The 17,334-nt window shown below is 38.9% G+C and overlaps 1 protein-coding gene across 2 annotated transcripts in view; it reads right to left on the bottom strand.

Annotated features, from left to right (window-relative positions):
- GORASP2 (golgi reassembly stacking protein 2) overlaps nt 1-14,992 on the bottom strand; it is a 48,101-nt gene extending 33,109 nt beyond the window's left edge. Inside the window, exon 1 of one of the 2 annotated variants that reach the window (XM_036745487.1) lies at nt 14,785-14,992. In XM_036745487.1, the coding sequence (XP_036601382.1) occupies nt 14,785-14,847 (63 nt within the window). In that variant the 5' untranslated portion in view covers nt 14,848-14,992. The remainder of the gene's footprint in view (nt 1-14,784) is intronic. The other variant, XM_036745488.1, reaches the window with a different exon arrangement.
- Nucleotides 14,993-17,334: the final 2,342 nt, after the last annotated feature.

Raw genomic sequence — 17,334 nt, 5'->3', positions numbered from 1 at the left:
ATTGAAGATGTTATTTGTTAACATTCCAATTAAACAAAAAGTTGTTGAAAATTTCATTCACTTCATTTCTTGAAAATATGCATTTTTGCTTATGTGTCTAGACTTTACTCTGTACTCCCTTACATTTATCTTGTCTAACAAGACACTGATGGGAGCAGTCTGGTTTTTCCCAGTCAGCCTTGACCATTAGTTGACTTAGTGCCATTTCAGGCTTAAAACCACACCTTTATGGAGCGCTATTTCCCAGTGAAGTCTGGGTAAGATACCTGAGCAGTAGACACAAAAAGTGCTCATTCCTTTAAAAACTGACCACTCCTTATTCCTGCCCTAAATCACCTAATTAGCATATTTGGCATGTTTTACTAAAGTTTAACCTATATAAACTTTACCTGCAGCCCTCCATGGTGGCAGATTCCTTGAGAACTCTTGCCTGCTTTAAAGCGTAATAAATCTTTGCTACCTTGACTAAAGAATGCTTGAGATTTGTGAATTCATTCCAGATGGCCCCTGACCCTCTCCAGTACTCTGGTCCTTAAGGGGTAATCCCCTCTCAACGACCTTGTCTGGGAACGTCAGTCTTGGGGTTCCTGGACTTTGCCTCAACCTCAACATTTCTGCCCTCTGGAGTCATACAGAATAAATCCATTATTCACATTTAACCTTTGCCTTAGCTATCATGAACTCTGTTTGTTTCCCCTCCCCAATCTTCTCTTATTTAACATAAAATGATAGGGTTTCAAGTTCTCTTATAATTGAGCACCCTCCTCTACAATAAAGTTCTTAAACTTCTTAAACTGAGGCAACCAGAAATGAATAAAAGTATTCTGGGTGTGGTCTGACCAGCACAAAGCATAGCACAAACACCACCTTCCTTGTTTTTTACTTGTTTTTGACACTATCAATAAAGCCCAAGGTCAAAATACAGTTTTTGGCAGTCATTTCATGTTACTAATGCTGAGTTTGCAATCACATAAAATCTCCAAGTTTTTTTTTCCACATGAAGTACTGTCTAGTCATATCTCTTCCAGACTGTACAGTTCACTTCCTGAACCTAAGTGCAAAAACTCTTTACATTTATCTTTATTAGATGTTTTAAAATAATTTTCATTATTCTTTAATAGATCCAAGAGCTCATGCATGTGGGCACCTCCTCCAGTCACGCAGGTCAGAGCCCATTCATACCTCATCCTCTAACTCTTGTTCACATGATTCTATACATCTTCCTCAAGGGATGCACCTGATATGATGCAGAGGAAGGGGCGTAAGATACTTCCTCTAGATCCTGATGTTGCATGTTGTGGTGGTGATTCTTTTTTAGGCATGTTCTGGATTAGAGGGCCAATGACAGCACTTCTAACTCTGAAATCTGGTATCTTGAGTCTAAAACTTGTTAGAGATAATACTGGAAACAAACATAATGATACTAAAGTGAGAAATATATAAAATGTGGAAGGGAATTGTACATGTTGAATTTATTTTTTGAGCATATAGAAAGAAAATCAGCAATTACTAGGACAATAAGAACAAAATATGTTAAACTAATCTAATTTCCCCATCATGGTTTTGATATATCATAGGTTGACATAAGAAATGAGAATTCTCTGGGAGTTTTGTAGAAGCCACAGATGACATGAAAAGGCCAGCTGATGACACAGGGCCTATGAACAAATACTTAACCCAAATTTTACAATAAGGTACTGTAAACACCCCATAAAAGAAAAAGAAAAAAATTCAGACTTCTTCTCTGATATAAAGGCGGGGGCAGGGGGCCCCAAAAAATTTTACACAGATCTTCCAGATTGCTGAGGGGAAAGTTAAGGGCGATGTGGAAGGGATAGCTGTATTCCAGTAAAATTAGATTATTTTTAGAATCTCTGTCACCCATTTCCCAGTTTCCTGTTATGAATTTAAGTATGTCATCATATGGCTTTTTACAAGTTCTCATACAAATCACTGAGGAAAATGTTGAAGGGAACAGGGAGTGGATAGAATACGCCCTATAGCATGCCACTAACAATCTCCTTTCAGGCCTAAATCCATGTAATGATACTACTATGGAACTCAAATTTTTCTACCATGTTTACAAAGATGAAAAACTTTGTCAAATGCCTATCTGAAATTCATATATACCTATAGTATTTTCCTGACTTGCTAGTCCAGTAACATCCAAAATATAAAAAAAAAAAGGAAATTAGATTAGTTCAACATATTTTGTCCTTACTGTCCTAGTGATTGCTGATTTTCTTTTCTTTCTATATGCTCAAAAAATCATACTTTTAATGATCTATTCCGGCATTTTGCTGGGGATGGAAGTCGAGCTCACCTGTTCGATTTGTCAGAGTACCTTTTTCCCCTTAAAAAATTGGGGCAATAACTTATTCATTTCCAATCTTCCGACACTATGTCTATTCTTCATGATTCTAACTCGACAATAAAGAGAGGCACAGTGGAAAGAATATGGACTGAGCCCCAGAAGACCTGGACTGAGTTCCCAACTTTGTCACTGGCTGTGTGACCTAGACAAGTCACTAGCTAGCTGATACTTAAGTTTCCACTTACACAAAACAGGAATAATAATAGTTGTACTACCAACCAGGACTGTGCTGAGAATGAAATGACAACTATGTTGAAAGAACTTTGTAAGCTATGAATGTAAGCTATTATTATCCAGGGCCAAACACAGTCTTTTGCTGCTTAATAAATGTTGGTTGAATTCTTCAAAGATCATTGACAGCAGTTCAGTGATTTCACTGGCCAGATCTTTTAGGACCTGATATATAATTTGTTCGGATCAAGAGATATGACCTCATTTAGATCACCAGCTCAGGATCTGCTACTTTCTTAATGACATTTATTTTACCATTCCCGGACTGAAGCATACTCCCTTGGACACACAGCATAGAAGCAAAACTGCAGTTGAGTTGCCCTGCTTTCTCTTGGCCATCCATTATGATAACATCTGCCCCAAAGACTGGGCCAGGACCTTCCTTGGTCCTCTTGCTCTAAACAACAGCTTTAAAAAAAGTCTTAAACAAGTAAAGGCTGATACTATAAGTAATTTGGGAGAGCAAGGAATAGTTTACTTGTCAGATTTATGGAAAAGAAAAGAATTCATGACCCAACAAGAGATAGAGAGCATTACAAAATGCAAAATGGATAATTTTGATTATGTTAAATTGAAAGGTTTTTGTACAAAAAAAGCCAATGCAACAAGAATTAGGAGGGAAGCAGAAAATTGGGAGAAAATATTTACAACTAGTATTTCTGATAAAGGCCTCATTTCTAAAATATACAGGGAACTGAGCCAAATATATAGGAATACAAGCCATTCCCTAATTGAGAAATGGTCAAAGGATACGAACAGGCAGTTTTCAGAGGAAGAAATTAAAGCTATCTATAGGCATATGAAAAAATGCTCTAAATCACTACTGATTAGAGAAATGCAAATCAAAACAACTCTTAGATACCACATCTCTCCTGTCAGATTGGCTAAAATAACAAAACAGGAAAATGATAAATACTGGAGAGGATGTGGGAAAATCGGAACATTGTTACATTGCTGGTGGAGTTGTGAGATGATCCAGCCATTTTGGAGTGTAATTTGGAACTACGCCCAAAGGGCCATAAAAATGTTCATACCCTTTGACCCAGCAATACCACTTCTAAGGTTGTATCCCAAAGAAATCACACAAGCGGGAAAAGGACCCATATGTACAAAAATATTTATAGCAGCTCTTTTTGTGGTAGCCAAGAATTGGAAATCAAAGGGATGCCCATCAATTGGGGAATGGCTGAACAAGCTGTGGTATATGAAGGTAATGGAATACTATTGTGCCATAAGAAATGGGGATGATACGGACTTCATAACAACCTGGAAAAACCTACACAACATAATGCTGAGTGAGCGGAGCAGAGCCAGGAGAACATTATACACAACCACAGATATATGGATTCCATAAGGACCAACCCTGACAGACTTCGCTCTTCTCAGCAACACAAGGTACAAAGATAAGTCCAAAGGACTCACGATGGAGAATGCTATCTACATCCAGAGAAAGAACTATGAAGTTTGAACGCAGATTGAGGCACACTTCATGCTCGCCTTTTTTTCTTCTCTTTTGTTTTTGGGTTTTTTTTTGGTTCTGTTTCTTCTTTCTCATGATTCATTCCTTTGGTTATAATTCTTCTCCACAACTTGACTAGTGTATAAATTAATTCAATGCGAAGTTATACGTGGTAGTTATATGAGATTCCATGCTGTCTTGGGGAGGGAGGGAGGAGGGAGGAGAGAAAATCTGGAACTCAAAATTATGTAGAACTGTGTGTTGTAAACTAAAAATAAAAATTAAAAAAAAAATAAAATTCTCATATAAAAAAAAGTCCTGAACAGATCTCCTTTATCCAAAAGAACAGTATCCTTTAAGATATTCACCTTAAACTTCAGTCAGAATCAGTTTACAAGCCCCATATGAAAACCTGATTTACTACTTAATAGTTACACTTGGTGCAAAATGATTGTATTTCCCAACTTATCAATCTTATTTGACTCCAAATAACTTTTGGCTGTTTAAAAAAAAAAATCCACTTTTTTTTAAGCCACTAAAGATATTCAAAAAAATATGCCACTTGTTCTGAAGGGTATCCAAAAAAAGCTGAGTCCTGAACCTGAGCAACTGCAGCATCGTAAAAATAAGTACATATTCTTCTAATAATGGTTAATCTGAAACGGACAGAACTCATTTGGATATATAAGTTCTGGCAGGCTGGTTAAAAAATAAGTCATGCGCTTATAGTTTATACCTTACATTGTACACGGCATCCAGATCCTAAAGAACATAGAATAATTTCAACAACAAATAACTCCTCCAGCGTGGAATCACTGTATTCTTTGTAATGTGGTTAAACCGCATTACGCTTTTGGCAGGAACTTAAAGCCAGTGAAATGGACTGACTTGTGCTGAAATGTCTCTTTTTCTCTCCTTTTAAGAGGGAGGTTCCCATATCTCTCCCAGGCTTGGAAGATGGCTGCTCACTGGCATAGGAGTTTTGACCTGCTTCTTTTCCAACCTGGCTGGATTTATCTCTCCTTAGACACATGGTATCCCTCTGCTAGGAGGCTCACTCTATTGATGCTGGCCGGCTTAATATGGACACCCACTCAGCTTAGCCCATTGCAATTCTGAACCCCTGAACTCAAGAGATCTGCCAGCCTCACCCTCTCTGATAACTGAGATTACAGATATGTGTCACTATGCCTGGCAATAGCATTTTTCTTAAACAACTAGCTCTGTTCTTAAGAAAATTGTAATGGATTATGGAAAACAATTTGTAAACAGACCAAAGAAAAGCCCCACTAAACTCTATACATGCCCTTTGACTCAGCAATAGCACTAGTAGGAAAATACACGAAGGTGTTCAAAGACAGAGGGAAAGGTCCATATACAAAACAATATTTATAGCAGCACTTTTTGTAATATTAAAAAAAACCAAAAGCAATGATTTGGGAAGAGCTGAACAAATTAGGGTATATGAATGTAAAGGAATACTGTGCTGTAAAAAATGACATATGTAAAGAATTTATAGACTCTTGGGAAGGCTTAAATGAACTAACACAGAAAAAAGTGAGTAGAATCAGGAAAACACTTTATACAATGCCCATAATAACAAAAGAAAACAATACTGCTCAATGCAGTGACCAATCACTGTTTCAACAGATAACTGATGGTGAAGCATGTCTCTCCCTTTTCAAGTGGAGGTAACAGACTCGAAAGCAGAAGTATCAAACACTAGGCCCACTGGGGCAACACTCCTGGAGTGTGGCATGAACCAGATTAAAATGTAACTTGGAAATATTGAACAAAATAAAAAAAAATAAAGTTGACATAATATTAATATGTGGTTTCCTAAGTAAACATGCTGCTGCAGGGATCCGTGTGTATGGTTTAGTGGCCTTGTTTCTATTTGAATGACACCACCGGACTAGAGGTGCAAAATTAGGTATAAAAATTTCAGGTATGGCCAATGTGTTGATTTGTTTTGCTTGACTACACTTATTTATTATGAGATAGTTAACTTGGGGGCAGGTGGTCACTGGGGGGAATTAATGGTGATGTTAAAAAAATATTAAGATCAATAAGATATTTTTTAAAAAAAGAAAATTGTGATAGTTTTTAAATAAGCCACTGTTTTCAAAATATTTATTTTGTTATATTTTGAGTTCCAAGCTGTCTTCCTCCCTCCCAACCCACACTAAAGAAAGCTACCATTTGATACGTATATATATGTGAAACCATACAATACATACTTTCATTTATCAGTTCTTTCTCTGGAAGTGGACTGCATCTTCCTTCATAAGTACTTTGTAGTTAATTTGAATATTCATATTATTCAGAATAGCTTAGTCCTTTACTGTATAGTTACTCTTCGAACAATATTGCTGTTACTGTATATAATGTTCTCTTGGTTCTGCTAGTTTCACTCAGTATTATTTCATGCAAGTCTTTCCATGTTTTACTAAATTCAACCTGATCATCATTTCTTACAGCTCTCTCTCTCTGTATTTCTTCACAATCATATACCACAACTTATTCAGCCATTCCCCAATTGATGGGTATCCCCTCCATTTCCTGTTCTTTGCCACCACAAAGAGCTGCTATATTTTGGAACATTTAGGTTCTTTTCCTTTCTTCCTCATCACCTTGGGAAACAGACCTAATGGTGATATTGCTGGGTCAAAGGGTATACACAGTTTTATAATTCTGGGCATAAATCCAGACTGCTTTCCAAAATGGTTGGATGAGTTCACAGTTCCACCAATACTGTTTTAGTATCCCAGTTTTTTTACATCCCCTACAACATTTGTCATTTTCCACTTCTAACATTTTAGCCAATCTGACGGGTGTGGGATAGTATCTCAAAGTTGTAATTTGCATTTCTCTAACCAATAATGATTTAAAGCATTTTTCAAGACTACATGTAGCTTTTAAAAAATATTTTTCCCCCAATTACACATAAAGATAATTTTAACACTCATTTTTTAAAAATTTTGAGTTCCAAATTTTCTCTCTCTCTTCCTCACTTCCCCCCTCCATGAGACAGTAAGCAATCAGATATAGATTATACAAGTTTAATCAGGCAAAACATATTACCATATCATTCATGTTGTGAAAGACAGACGCAAAGGAAAAAGAATCATGGAAAAAATAAAGTGAAAATATAGTATGCTTTGATCTGCATTCAGGCTCTATCATTTCTTTCTTTGGAGCTGGATATAATTTTCATCATGAGTCCTTTGGAATTGTCTTGGATCACTGTATTGCTGAAAATATTGCTGTAACTGTGTACAATGTTGTCCTCAATCTGCTCACTTCACTTTGCATTAGTTCATATAAGTCTTTCCAGGTTTTTTTTGGAATCAGCCTGCTTTCTGCATAGTAGTATTCCATTACAAACATTTACCACTTGTTCAGCCATATATATATATATATCTTTGATATCTTCTTCCAAAAACTGCCTATTCATATCCTTTGACCACTTATCAATTGGGGGATGGCTCTTATTCTTATAAATATGACAAAGTCCTCTGTATATTTGGGATGAGGCCTTTATCAAAGAAACTGTTTGCAAACATTTCCCCCAATTTTCTGCTTTCCTCATGATCTTGGCTATGTTGGTTTTATTTGTACAAAACCTTTTTAATTTAATGTAATCAAAACTATTTCATATCTCACAAAACTCTCAATCTCTTGTTTGTTCATAAATTCCTCTCTCCTATCCATGAATCTGATAGGTAATATCATGTATCTTGTGCAAAATATTGGTATATGGCTAGTTTCTGCCAGGCTGCTTTCCAGTTTTCCCAACAATTTTTTTTTTTTACCAAATGGTGAATTCTTAACCCCAAAGCTTAAATCTTCACACTTCTCAAACATGAAGTTTACTACAATTATTTGCTATTGTATATCTACTCTATTCCACTGATCTACTATTCTATTTCTTAGCCAGTACCAGACAGTTTAGATAATTATTGCCTTAAAATACAGTTTAAGATCTGGTATTGCTAGACCTCCTTCTTTTACATTTTTAAAAATTAATTCATTTGATATTCTTGATCTTTAATAAGACATTTTTAACATTTAATTCCCAGCACTAGACTCTTCCCCAAATTGGTTTGTTTAGAGGAATATGTTTTTTGTAATAACAATAATAAATGCCTTTAAAAATCCAAAATGCATATAAAGTACACTCAAGATCACATAGCTAGCTGATCGATCATTGGTAAGGCATGACCTGTGCACTATATTCCTACGTACTTTACAGTATTTGGCCACAGGCCAGAAAAAGTATAATAAGTGATATTATCTGTATATTTTCCAATAATTTAATCTGGTATGCTCAAGTGGAATGAAGGAGTGTCAGCTTTACCAAGTCTACTTCTTTTGATTAAAAATTTTCAAGCAGTATAACAAAATGAGAGTCTCAACTATCAGCTTACTCTAGAAACCTCACACCTCTAAACTTCAGCTACATAAGATGACTGTGAATAGTGATTATGTGTTTATCAAATGATTCAATAATTTTAAATCTTCAGAAACTATTTGAGTTTTGAGAAGGTCCTCATATGATTGGATGATAAAAGTTTACACAGAACAACTTGACTAATATGCATAAATATTCTGAAGTAGTTCTAAGGTTAAAAAGCACAAGATTCCAAACTTTCAACAAACTGAAATATTCTGACTTCTGTTTTTGAAAGACAACCCAAAACCTGTGTATTTACTAAATGAAGGAAAAAAATGGTTACATACCTGCTTGAAATTTAGGCCACACTGTAGCCAGGCTTCATGGATTTGGCTATAATTTTCTTCAATTAATAAGCAACAAAAGTACCTGATTATCTGCCATATGCACCAAAAACACAAAGTACCATTCATATTAAGAATTTCCACCTTAAAAACACTTCAATCTCTACAAATCCACCAAAACCTCTAAAAGCATCATCACAAATAAAAATCCAGTAACCTGAGGAAAAGGGATAGTGTCCATGATGCCTCCCATTTTTCTGCATCATCCATGACTATCACATATGATCTACACACACACACACACACACACACACACACACACACACACACACAATCTGTCTCCTAAACTCCATCACTAACTTCCGATTTGACATTTAAAGCTATTTAAAATCACAGACATCTCAAATTCAGAGTCCAAAACAGTACTAATTACTCCCCCACCCAGTCCTCTTTCAAATCCTGGCATTATCTCAACTCCTCACTCTCCCTCCCCCACATATTAAACAATTGCCCAATCTTCCCATTTCTACTTCCACAACATCTCTCAGCTCCAGTCTCTTCTCACTGTTCACCTGGTTACTACTTTAGCTCAGGTGCTTATCATCTCTTACCTGCACTTACCAGCTTCTTAATCAGTCTTGCTGCCTCAAATATTTCTCTACTGCAGTCCAAGTGCCAAATGGTTGCTAAAATGATTTTCCTAAAGAACCAATTCAGCCACGTTACTCCCCTACCCAATAAACTCCAATGGCTCCCTGTTGCCTCTAGAATCAAATACAAAATCCTGTTTAATTATACATTACGCCACTTTGAATACTCTATGATGTGACTTCTTAAATGTCTCTCTCACACAGCACTGTTTCCCATCTCTGTGCCTCAGCACATACCCAACATGCCTCTTCACCTCTGCTGGTGCCCTCATTTCCAAACCTACTTAATCTACCCAGTGCTTACTTAGTTTATATTCTGTATATATTTGTACATTTTGTCTCTCTTGACAGAACATAAGCTCCTTGAGAGCAGAGAACATATAATCTTAATGCCCAGCACATACAGTCTCAGTACATACTAGGTGCTTAATAAATGCTTGCTGATTGCTAAGATTGCCAGGGCTGGTTTTGGAATGCCTAAAAGTATCCCTAGACTCTAATAGCACTGTGAAATTCTCAAAAAAAAAATTAACTTTAATTTGCTTTAGTTGTGCATGGGAAGCAGTAGAGGCAAGAGTAAAACTGGCATGAAATCAAACCAACAATAATAGGGTTTATAGTAACCCCTAAATATTACTAATTATAGGTCACTGGGTTCAAAACACTTCCTTTCACTTGCAAATCTATAAAGAATCTGGGTTACAGGCATTACATGATATCTAACTACCGTAGCCTAGGAAAGTGAATTCTAGCAACTCTCTCATTTTAACATATTGCCCCATGTAGTTCTGTCATAAAGGGTCTATTACCCATAATAGGCTAGTGTCAAGGAACACAGTATAATACTTTGCATTTGACTATGCAGACAAGAGAATGCTATACATCAAGGATCCTTCACAAAATTAAAAAAAAAATCAATAAGATTTAAAATTCTATTGAATCTGGCTTGTAGTAAGTATGGAATCATTTCTGAAAGGTATATTTCATGTAAATAAAGATTAGGGTTTTACAATAAAAAAAAGTAACAAAATAAAAGAGTTACTAATGGGATGCTCTAAAAAGTAATCCTCTTAGAGTTAACTTCTGATGGTTACTTTGGCAGTTTTGTGTAAGACAGGACATAGAAGGTCTCTAAAATACCTGAACTTAAAGAGCAATGTACATGTAAATAGGTAAGTATATTGTGCTCTGGGTCTAGTAAGATGCTAACATGAAAAAGATGCCATGTTTTTGAGTTTTACTACCAGAATCGGCATGCCCCATACTGATTTTTAAAGCAGAACAATGCAGAAGGATCAACAATGAAAATGAGAAAGTTCAAGATAGATGATTACAGGGATTTTAACTAATAAAAATAGTAATAGAAAAGTGTGTCACTATAATTAATGTTAGAACCCATTCAATTTTATTATCAATCAAGATGCGACCAAAATCACATTTTTAAAGAAATGTACCCTTATAATTAGGTCATTCTAGAAAAAAAAAGTGATTGAATGTTGTAATTTTGTCTATTCTGGTTTATATGCTAAATAGAATTGAATAGGAAATATACTACTGTATAGCAACTGATAATCAATAGCAGGCATTTCTATACATTATTTTACAGTTATTAGTTTGCAGCTCCTCATGGGATAAAACAATAAAGCACTCAAAAGACCTGAATTTTATTCCTACCTTAACCACTGACCTGGGTAAATTCAAAGAAAGCTGGTCACCTTCTGGTTGTCATCTGAGAATGTAGAGATAACTAACTATGCCTGCCTTCTAACCACTTTCCTGGGATGTTTAGGGAGCATGCAAGGTAAAATATCTACAGAACTTGAATCTATAGAAAGAAAGAAATTCAATAAAGAGAAATTAATACCCATATCGGTTTAGTGTTAATGTTACTTTACAGATGGGAAAAGCAAAGAAGTGAGAACTGTTTAAACTCTTCAAAGTCACTGGCAGGGCCAGGGTCTCCTAAGCTATACTATCATTTCAACTGTAACACTCTTTGTAGACCATGTACTAAATAAATCACACTCTCTCACTTTTTGTAATAATTATGCCTCATGATTAAAAATAACAAGCATTTTCATAAAGTACTTGTCTGTTTCTCTCTTTTTGGGCGTGGTCTGTGACTTTGTAAATATGGAGAATTCTCGGGTAGGAAAGTCTTGCCAACAGGGCAGCTGGGCATTTGTCTTATAGAATTGTTGGAAATCACTCAGAAGTTAATCAACTTAAAGCAGCTAGGTAGTACACCGGATAGAGCACAGGACTTGGAAGTCAGGAAGACCCGAATTCAAATCCAGCCTCAGACACTTACTAGCTATGTGATCCCGGGCAAGTCACTTAACCCCAAATGCCACCCCCCCAAAAAAAAAGATTTACAAAAGTTAATCAACTTGCCCATGATCATTTGAACGCACATCTATCAACTATTTTACACTGCCTCTGACAGAAAACAAAACAGCTTCAATCACTCCTTATACCTAGCCATGATACAGATGTTGTTACTTGGCATCACTATGAGAAAATAATTGAACTTAATTTATACCTGAAAACATCATGCAACAGAAATCATTGCTCTTGTACCTAAGGCTCCCTTCACCATATTTCCATCAATATAGACACACAGTGTTCTCTTCTTTCTACACTTGCAGAATTCTTACTCAGTATTAATTTGTCTGAGCACCCCAGAGTCAGTGGCATTCATTCATTCACCTATTGTTTATTAAGTACCTACTATGTACCAAGGCACCCATGCTAGTAGCTGAGGATACAAAGGTGTAAAAAAAGAAATTCTTGTCCTGAAGGAACCTGCATACTAACGAAGGGACAAGAGGCGGTGAAGACATACCCAGATAAGCAAATACAAAGTAAATAAATGGATCCTTTGGGGTTAGAGGATCTAGAACACAGTCATTGTGTTAACCATGTGGTCATTCTAGATGATTAAAAGGCAGACTCTTGGACAAAGAGTTCATAAAGTCAGAGGAAATAATTTCCTAACGCTGGCAGCTAGGTGGTTCAGACCTGAATTCAAATGAAAATTCTATCACTTATTAGCTGTGTGACCCTGGTCAAGTCACTTAATCTCTCCTTCAGTTTCCCCATCTGTAAAATGGGGATAACAACAGCATCAACCTCCCATGATTGTCATGAGAACCAAAGGAGTTAATAATTATAAAATGCCTTACACATAGTAGGCACTATATAAATGTTAGTTATCATTATTAATCCTATAACTTCAAACCACATGACCTCAGACAAGCTACTTAACCTCTCTGGGCCTGAGTTTTCTCTGAGTTTGACTGGATGACTAGGGCAGGGAATGATTTTTTTTTAATCCCCAACACTTAGCAGAGTGCCTGGAACATAGTATACGCTTAATAAATGCTTACTGACTTTTAAGCTTTTAGCTCTAAATCTATGACACCAGGTGTTAACAACCAACTTTACTCTCCCTACAGCTTCACCTCTTACTCCTGTCAGTAAGGAACTCCAGGAGTCAGGAGCTACCTGAAGATTGGTAATGTGTATACAATACAGTAAAAGAATTGGTGTGCTCCAGGTGGGGAATGGAACAAGAAGTAGAAAAGACAGAAGTACCATTAAATACATCCAGTCATTTCTGTACCCCTTGTCAAGAGTGGAAATACTGTTATGTAATAGGTCTAATATTAAAACCTAGCCTAATGACACAAATGAGGCTTTGCCATCTTTCTGAATGGCATGGCAGCGTAGAAGCCACTCTGCTGATGCCCATTATGTCACCACGGACCCTACTGTCACTCCATATGGTTTTATGGTTCTAAGCATTGCCAAAGGTTATCTCTTAGTCTTAAAAAGCAGTATTCTATCTATTTAGCCTTCCTTGTATAAAGTCTAGGATGTCATTCACTTGTGGATAATTAATACTTTCTGGTTCCATTTTTTTTAATTCGGATCAGTTTTTTTTTCTGATGTAGAAGACTCAGAAGCATGTCTGTAACTTGTAGGCTTAGACAAGGTTCTTGGGTCATTAAGTCATTACCCTAAGAGTTACACAGCTAACCCAAATCTTGCTGAGTCCGAGGCTAGCTTACTATCCACACCATCAGCTGCCTTTTTTTAATGCCAACATTGGAGTGTAACTGCAAAGTTTCTCCGAGTTCCATGACAATTAAAATAATCTTTATCTATGAAGATTCATGAAATAGGCTCTAGTACATCACAGAACTCACTACTTAGGGATCAAAATCTTTACCCTCCAAAAGAATTCTGGGTTCTAAGAACAGGAGGAAAGGTTCAGTTAGTCGGTCAGTCAGCATTTATTATGCGCCTCCTGCATGGAGCTGTGCTAAGTACTGGGGACACAAAGAAAGGCAAAAACAATTTCCTGCTCTCAAGTCTAACGGGAAAGATAACATACAAACAGCTGTATACAAACAAGGTGTATATATACAGGATAAATCAGGAATAGTCTCGGGGGAAGGCACTAAAACTAAGGAGTACTGGGAAAGGCTTCTTGGAGAAGATAGAACTTTAGCTGAGACTTGTAGGAAGCCAGGGAAAGTAAAAGGCAGAGACGTGGAAGGCCATGGGTGACAGAAAGAGAAAAAGCACGGAGTTGGAAGTCGAATGTGAGGAACGGCAGAGGCCAGTGTCAAAAGACTGCAGAGTATGGGGGAGAGGAGTAAGGTGCAAGACTGAAGGGGGGGCGGCATGTTACGAAAGCCCTTTTAAAAAAGCAGACAAACATTCTGGGAATAAAACTGGGAAGAACCAAGAATCACGGGAGAGAGAAGTTTACGGGTCGAAAGTACCCGGTCACCAGGCAAAATCTATGCCATGCCATCTTGCTTTCTCTCAGCATCCTGCGATGCCACAGGGAGCAGACACCGGCCTTTCTTTCCTCGGAGACAGGAGGTGACAGCCCGGGGTGTGCGGGACTGGAGCCTAGTACTAGAAGGGCTCCCACGCCGGCGCCACCACCGTCCCTGGCGGAGTGCTCCGCACACTTCTTTGCCCGCACACCCTCCCTGGAACCCGAGGAGCCGGGAGAGACGCAGCCTTTGGCCAAGAGCGGGAAGGAGAAGCTCCGGGCGGCGGACGGCTCGCGCCCCCGGGGCCCCGGGGGTGCACTGGGCTGCCTCCTCTCCAGCCTCGACCCTGGACGCGGGACGCAGGGAGGCGGCTCTCCTCCGAGAAGCCGGGCTAGGGGCTGCCGCCGCCTCCTCCTCGCACCCGCGGTCCCCGGGGAGGGGTGGGTGTGTCTGCGCTCCCTCCCTGCTCCGCACACTCCGACCCGACCCCGACCCTGACCCGTACGCATCGCTCCGGTCCTGGGGCCGCAGCCTTACCCGCAAAACGTGGTAGCCTTCGGTGCCTCCGCCCGGGATCTCGACGCTCTGCGAGGAGCCCATGGCGGCGGCAGGCACAGGACGAGGGTCACCGGCCCCTACTCCGCGCAGCTCCCCGCCCCCCGGCCCCGCGCAAGGCCCGGGCCTCACTTAGGACGTGGCACTCGCTGGCTCCGGAGGCCGGCGCCGCACTGCCCGACGGGAAATCACTGCGGTGGTGGTAGTAGTGGCGGTGGTGGTAGCGCCGGCGCCGGGGACAGCGCCACCTCCCGGGCGCCGGAGGGAAGGAGGAAGTGGAGGTGTGGAGGAGGAAGAGGTGTGTATTTGAGGAAACCCGGGAAACGGAGCTGCGGTGATGTGGAAGGTGACGGGCTCGAACGCTCTGCTCTCCTCGCGAGATCTTAGAGCCACCGTTCGTTTCCCGGAGAGGGACCCTACGGGGGCCCCGGGAGGACAGGATTAGCAAGTCTAGTTCTCGCCTCAGCCAAAGATTTTTTTTTGCACTGTAGCACCCCCTAGTGGCTGGAGTCAGAGATAAAGATGCCCCCCCACCATCATCCCTTTAAACCCCTAGATTCCTTGACTTAAAAGCTCTGCTCTGGATTTAACTACTTGGGTACTCTCTCGTAGGGAATATTGCCTCTGCACAATTCTGACCTTAGTTCCCTTTGTGGAGGTTTTGGGGAATAGCAAATCATGCTCTCTTCCTTCTGCCCTCATTGTGTGTGTGTTGTTGGGGGTGGGGGGCAGCATCAGCAAGGACTCCTCCCCTTCTCTGGGGATTGGTCACTATTGGCAAAAAGTCTTTTGTCCATTGGCTCTCACAGCTGTCAGGGAAGGATCCCTCCGCTGGCGTGGTGGTTCTGGCCCCGCAGAAGCAAACAGTGTATCTAGCACCTTGGGAGGCAAAAGGTCTCCTAATTTATATCCTTTCCAATCCTTTATCCGGTCATTCTTCATCCAAGCTTCTCCCCTTCCCAAAGTACCGCCTTCTGCTCCCAACCTCTTAGTCCCACTTCACAAACCAAAATACCGAAAGCGGGGGTTGAGTGGGAAATGTTGATGACAGTTGCCTTACTCCAGGTGATTGTTTGATGCCTTTCTTGCTTAGGGAATTTCTCCAGTTCAGGGGTTCTTAACCCATTTTCTGACATGGACCCCTTTCTCAGTCTAGTGATGTACTTCTTCCCAAGAAGTTTTTTCTTTTTTAAAAATTATTTACTGTTAACATTTAAAAAAAAAATTGAGTACCAAATTCTGTCCTTCCTTTCAGTCCTCCCCCCACATTGAGAAGGCAAGCAATATGATATCAATTATACATTTGAAATCATGCAAAACATTTTTATATTAGCCATGTTGCAAAAAGCAAGAAAAATAAAGCGAAAAAATTTAGAATATTTTTTAATTGCATAAAATAAAGTACATGGGATTACAAAGAAAATAAGTTTTATTGAAATACAATCAAAATATCTTATTTTTTAAGTTCATGGACCTCGGGTTCTGAACCACTGTTCCACCTGTTACTAGTTGATCGAATTATGATTCCATTAGGCAGATTGCATTGTAGCTTGTGATCTAAGATCACAGATCAGATGATCTGTGACTGCTTCAGGGGGCCTGTGGGCTGCCCTCTTCTAGTACATTTTTAACATTCCAATTTGATGTTGTACATTTTTAATGACAACATACCACTCATTCTCTCATTAAGAACAACTTTTGTTGTTATTTTACAACTGGGTGAGATAGGTGGTATATATGGTTGGATTTTTATTTGTTAAAACAAACAAATAGGACGTTTTTGCACTCAGTTAAGTCTTTGCCAGACTAAAAAAAAAAAGATATTACAAGATATTATGCTGCTTTAAACTGTGGGAGCCAGTTCAGTTTTCCTAGCTTATTTAGAGGAGAGCCTGAAAGGAAGGACAGAAAGAGCATTTCAAAGATATTCATAAAGTCATTATGAAGGAGTGAAATATCGTGGAGCTCATTATATCACAACTTGGCACAATGGAAGAGCAATGCCTCTGGAATTGGAGATCTTAGATTCAAATCCTATCTTTGACAATGCCTGTGTGACCTTGGATAAGTCATTACCTCCCTAAGCTTCTGTTTCCTCATCTGTAAAATGAACTAGTTGGCTTATAAAGTTCCTTCCAGCTGTAATCCTAAATTGTTGGATGTTTGCTATTAAATCAACATATGGGAGACTGTTGTCCAGAAAAGTTGTAATTGGGGATGGAATCTGCCATAGGGAATTTGATACTTCTGCAACAACACAGAAAAGTAGGCTTAGTAGGATATATTCATAGATTGAAAAATCAACATGCAAGGGATAAGCAAGACTCCACATGTTCCTAACTTTGCCTTTCTGGACTATGCAAAATTAGTTTAATCTTTCTTATATAGGACTATTCTTGAAAGACTTGAAGTCAAGTCAAGTGACAGGCACTATGCTAAATAGGGAGGCTACAAAGAAAGGAAAAAACAGCCCCTGCCCTTAGGGAGCTCACAGTCTCATGGGTGGAGACAATATGCAAACAACTATTCGAA

The sequence above is a fragment of the Trichosurus vulpecula genome, chromosome 2 (genome assembly GCF_011100635.1).
Source record: "Trichosurus vulpecula isolate mTriVul1 chromosome 2, mTriVul1.pri, whole genome shotgun sequence".
Classification (NCBI taxonomy): domain Eukaryota; kingdom Metazoa; phylum Chordata; class Mammalia; order Diprotodontia; family Phalangeridae; genus Trichosurus; species Trichosurus vulpecula.
Note: the sequence above shows the minus strand (reverse complement) of the source record. Positions and strands in the feature narration are given on the sequence as shown.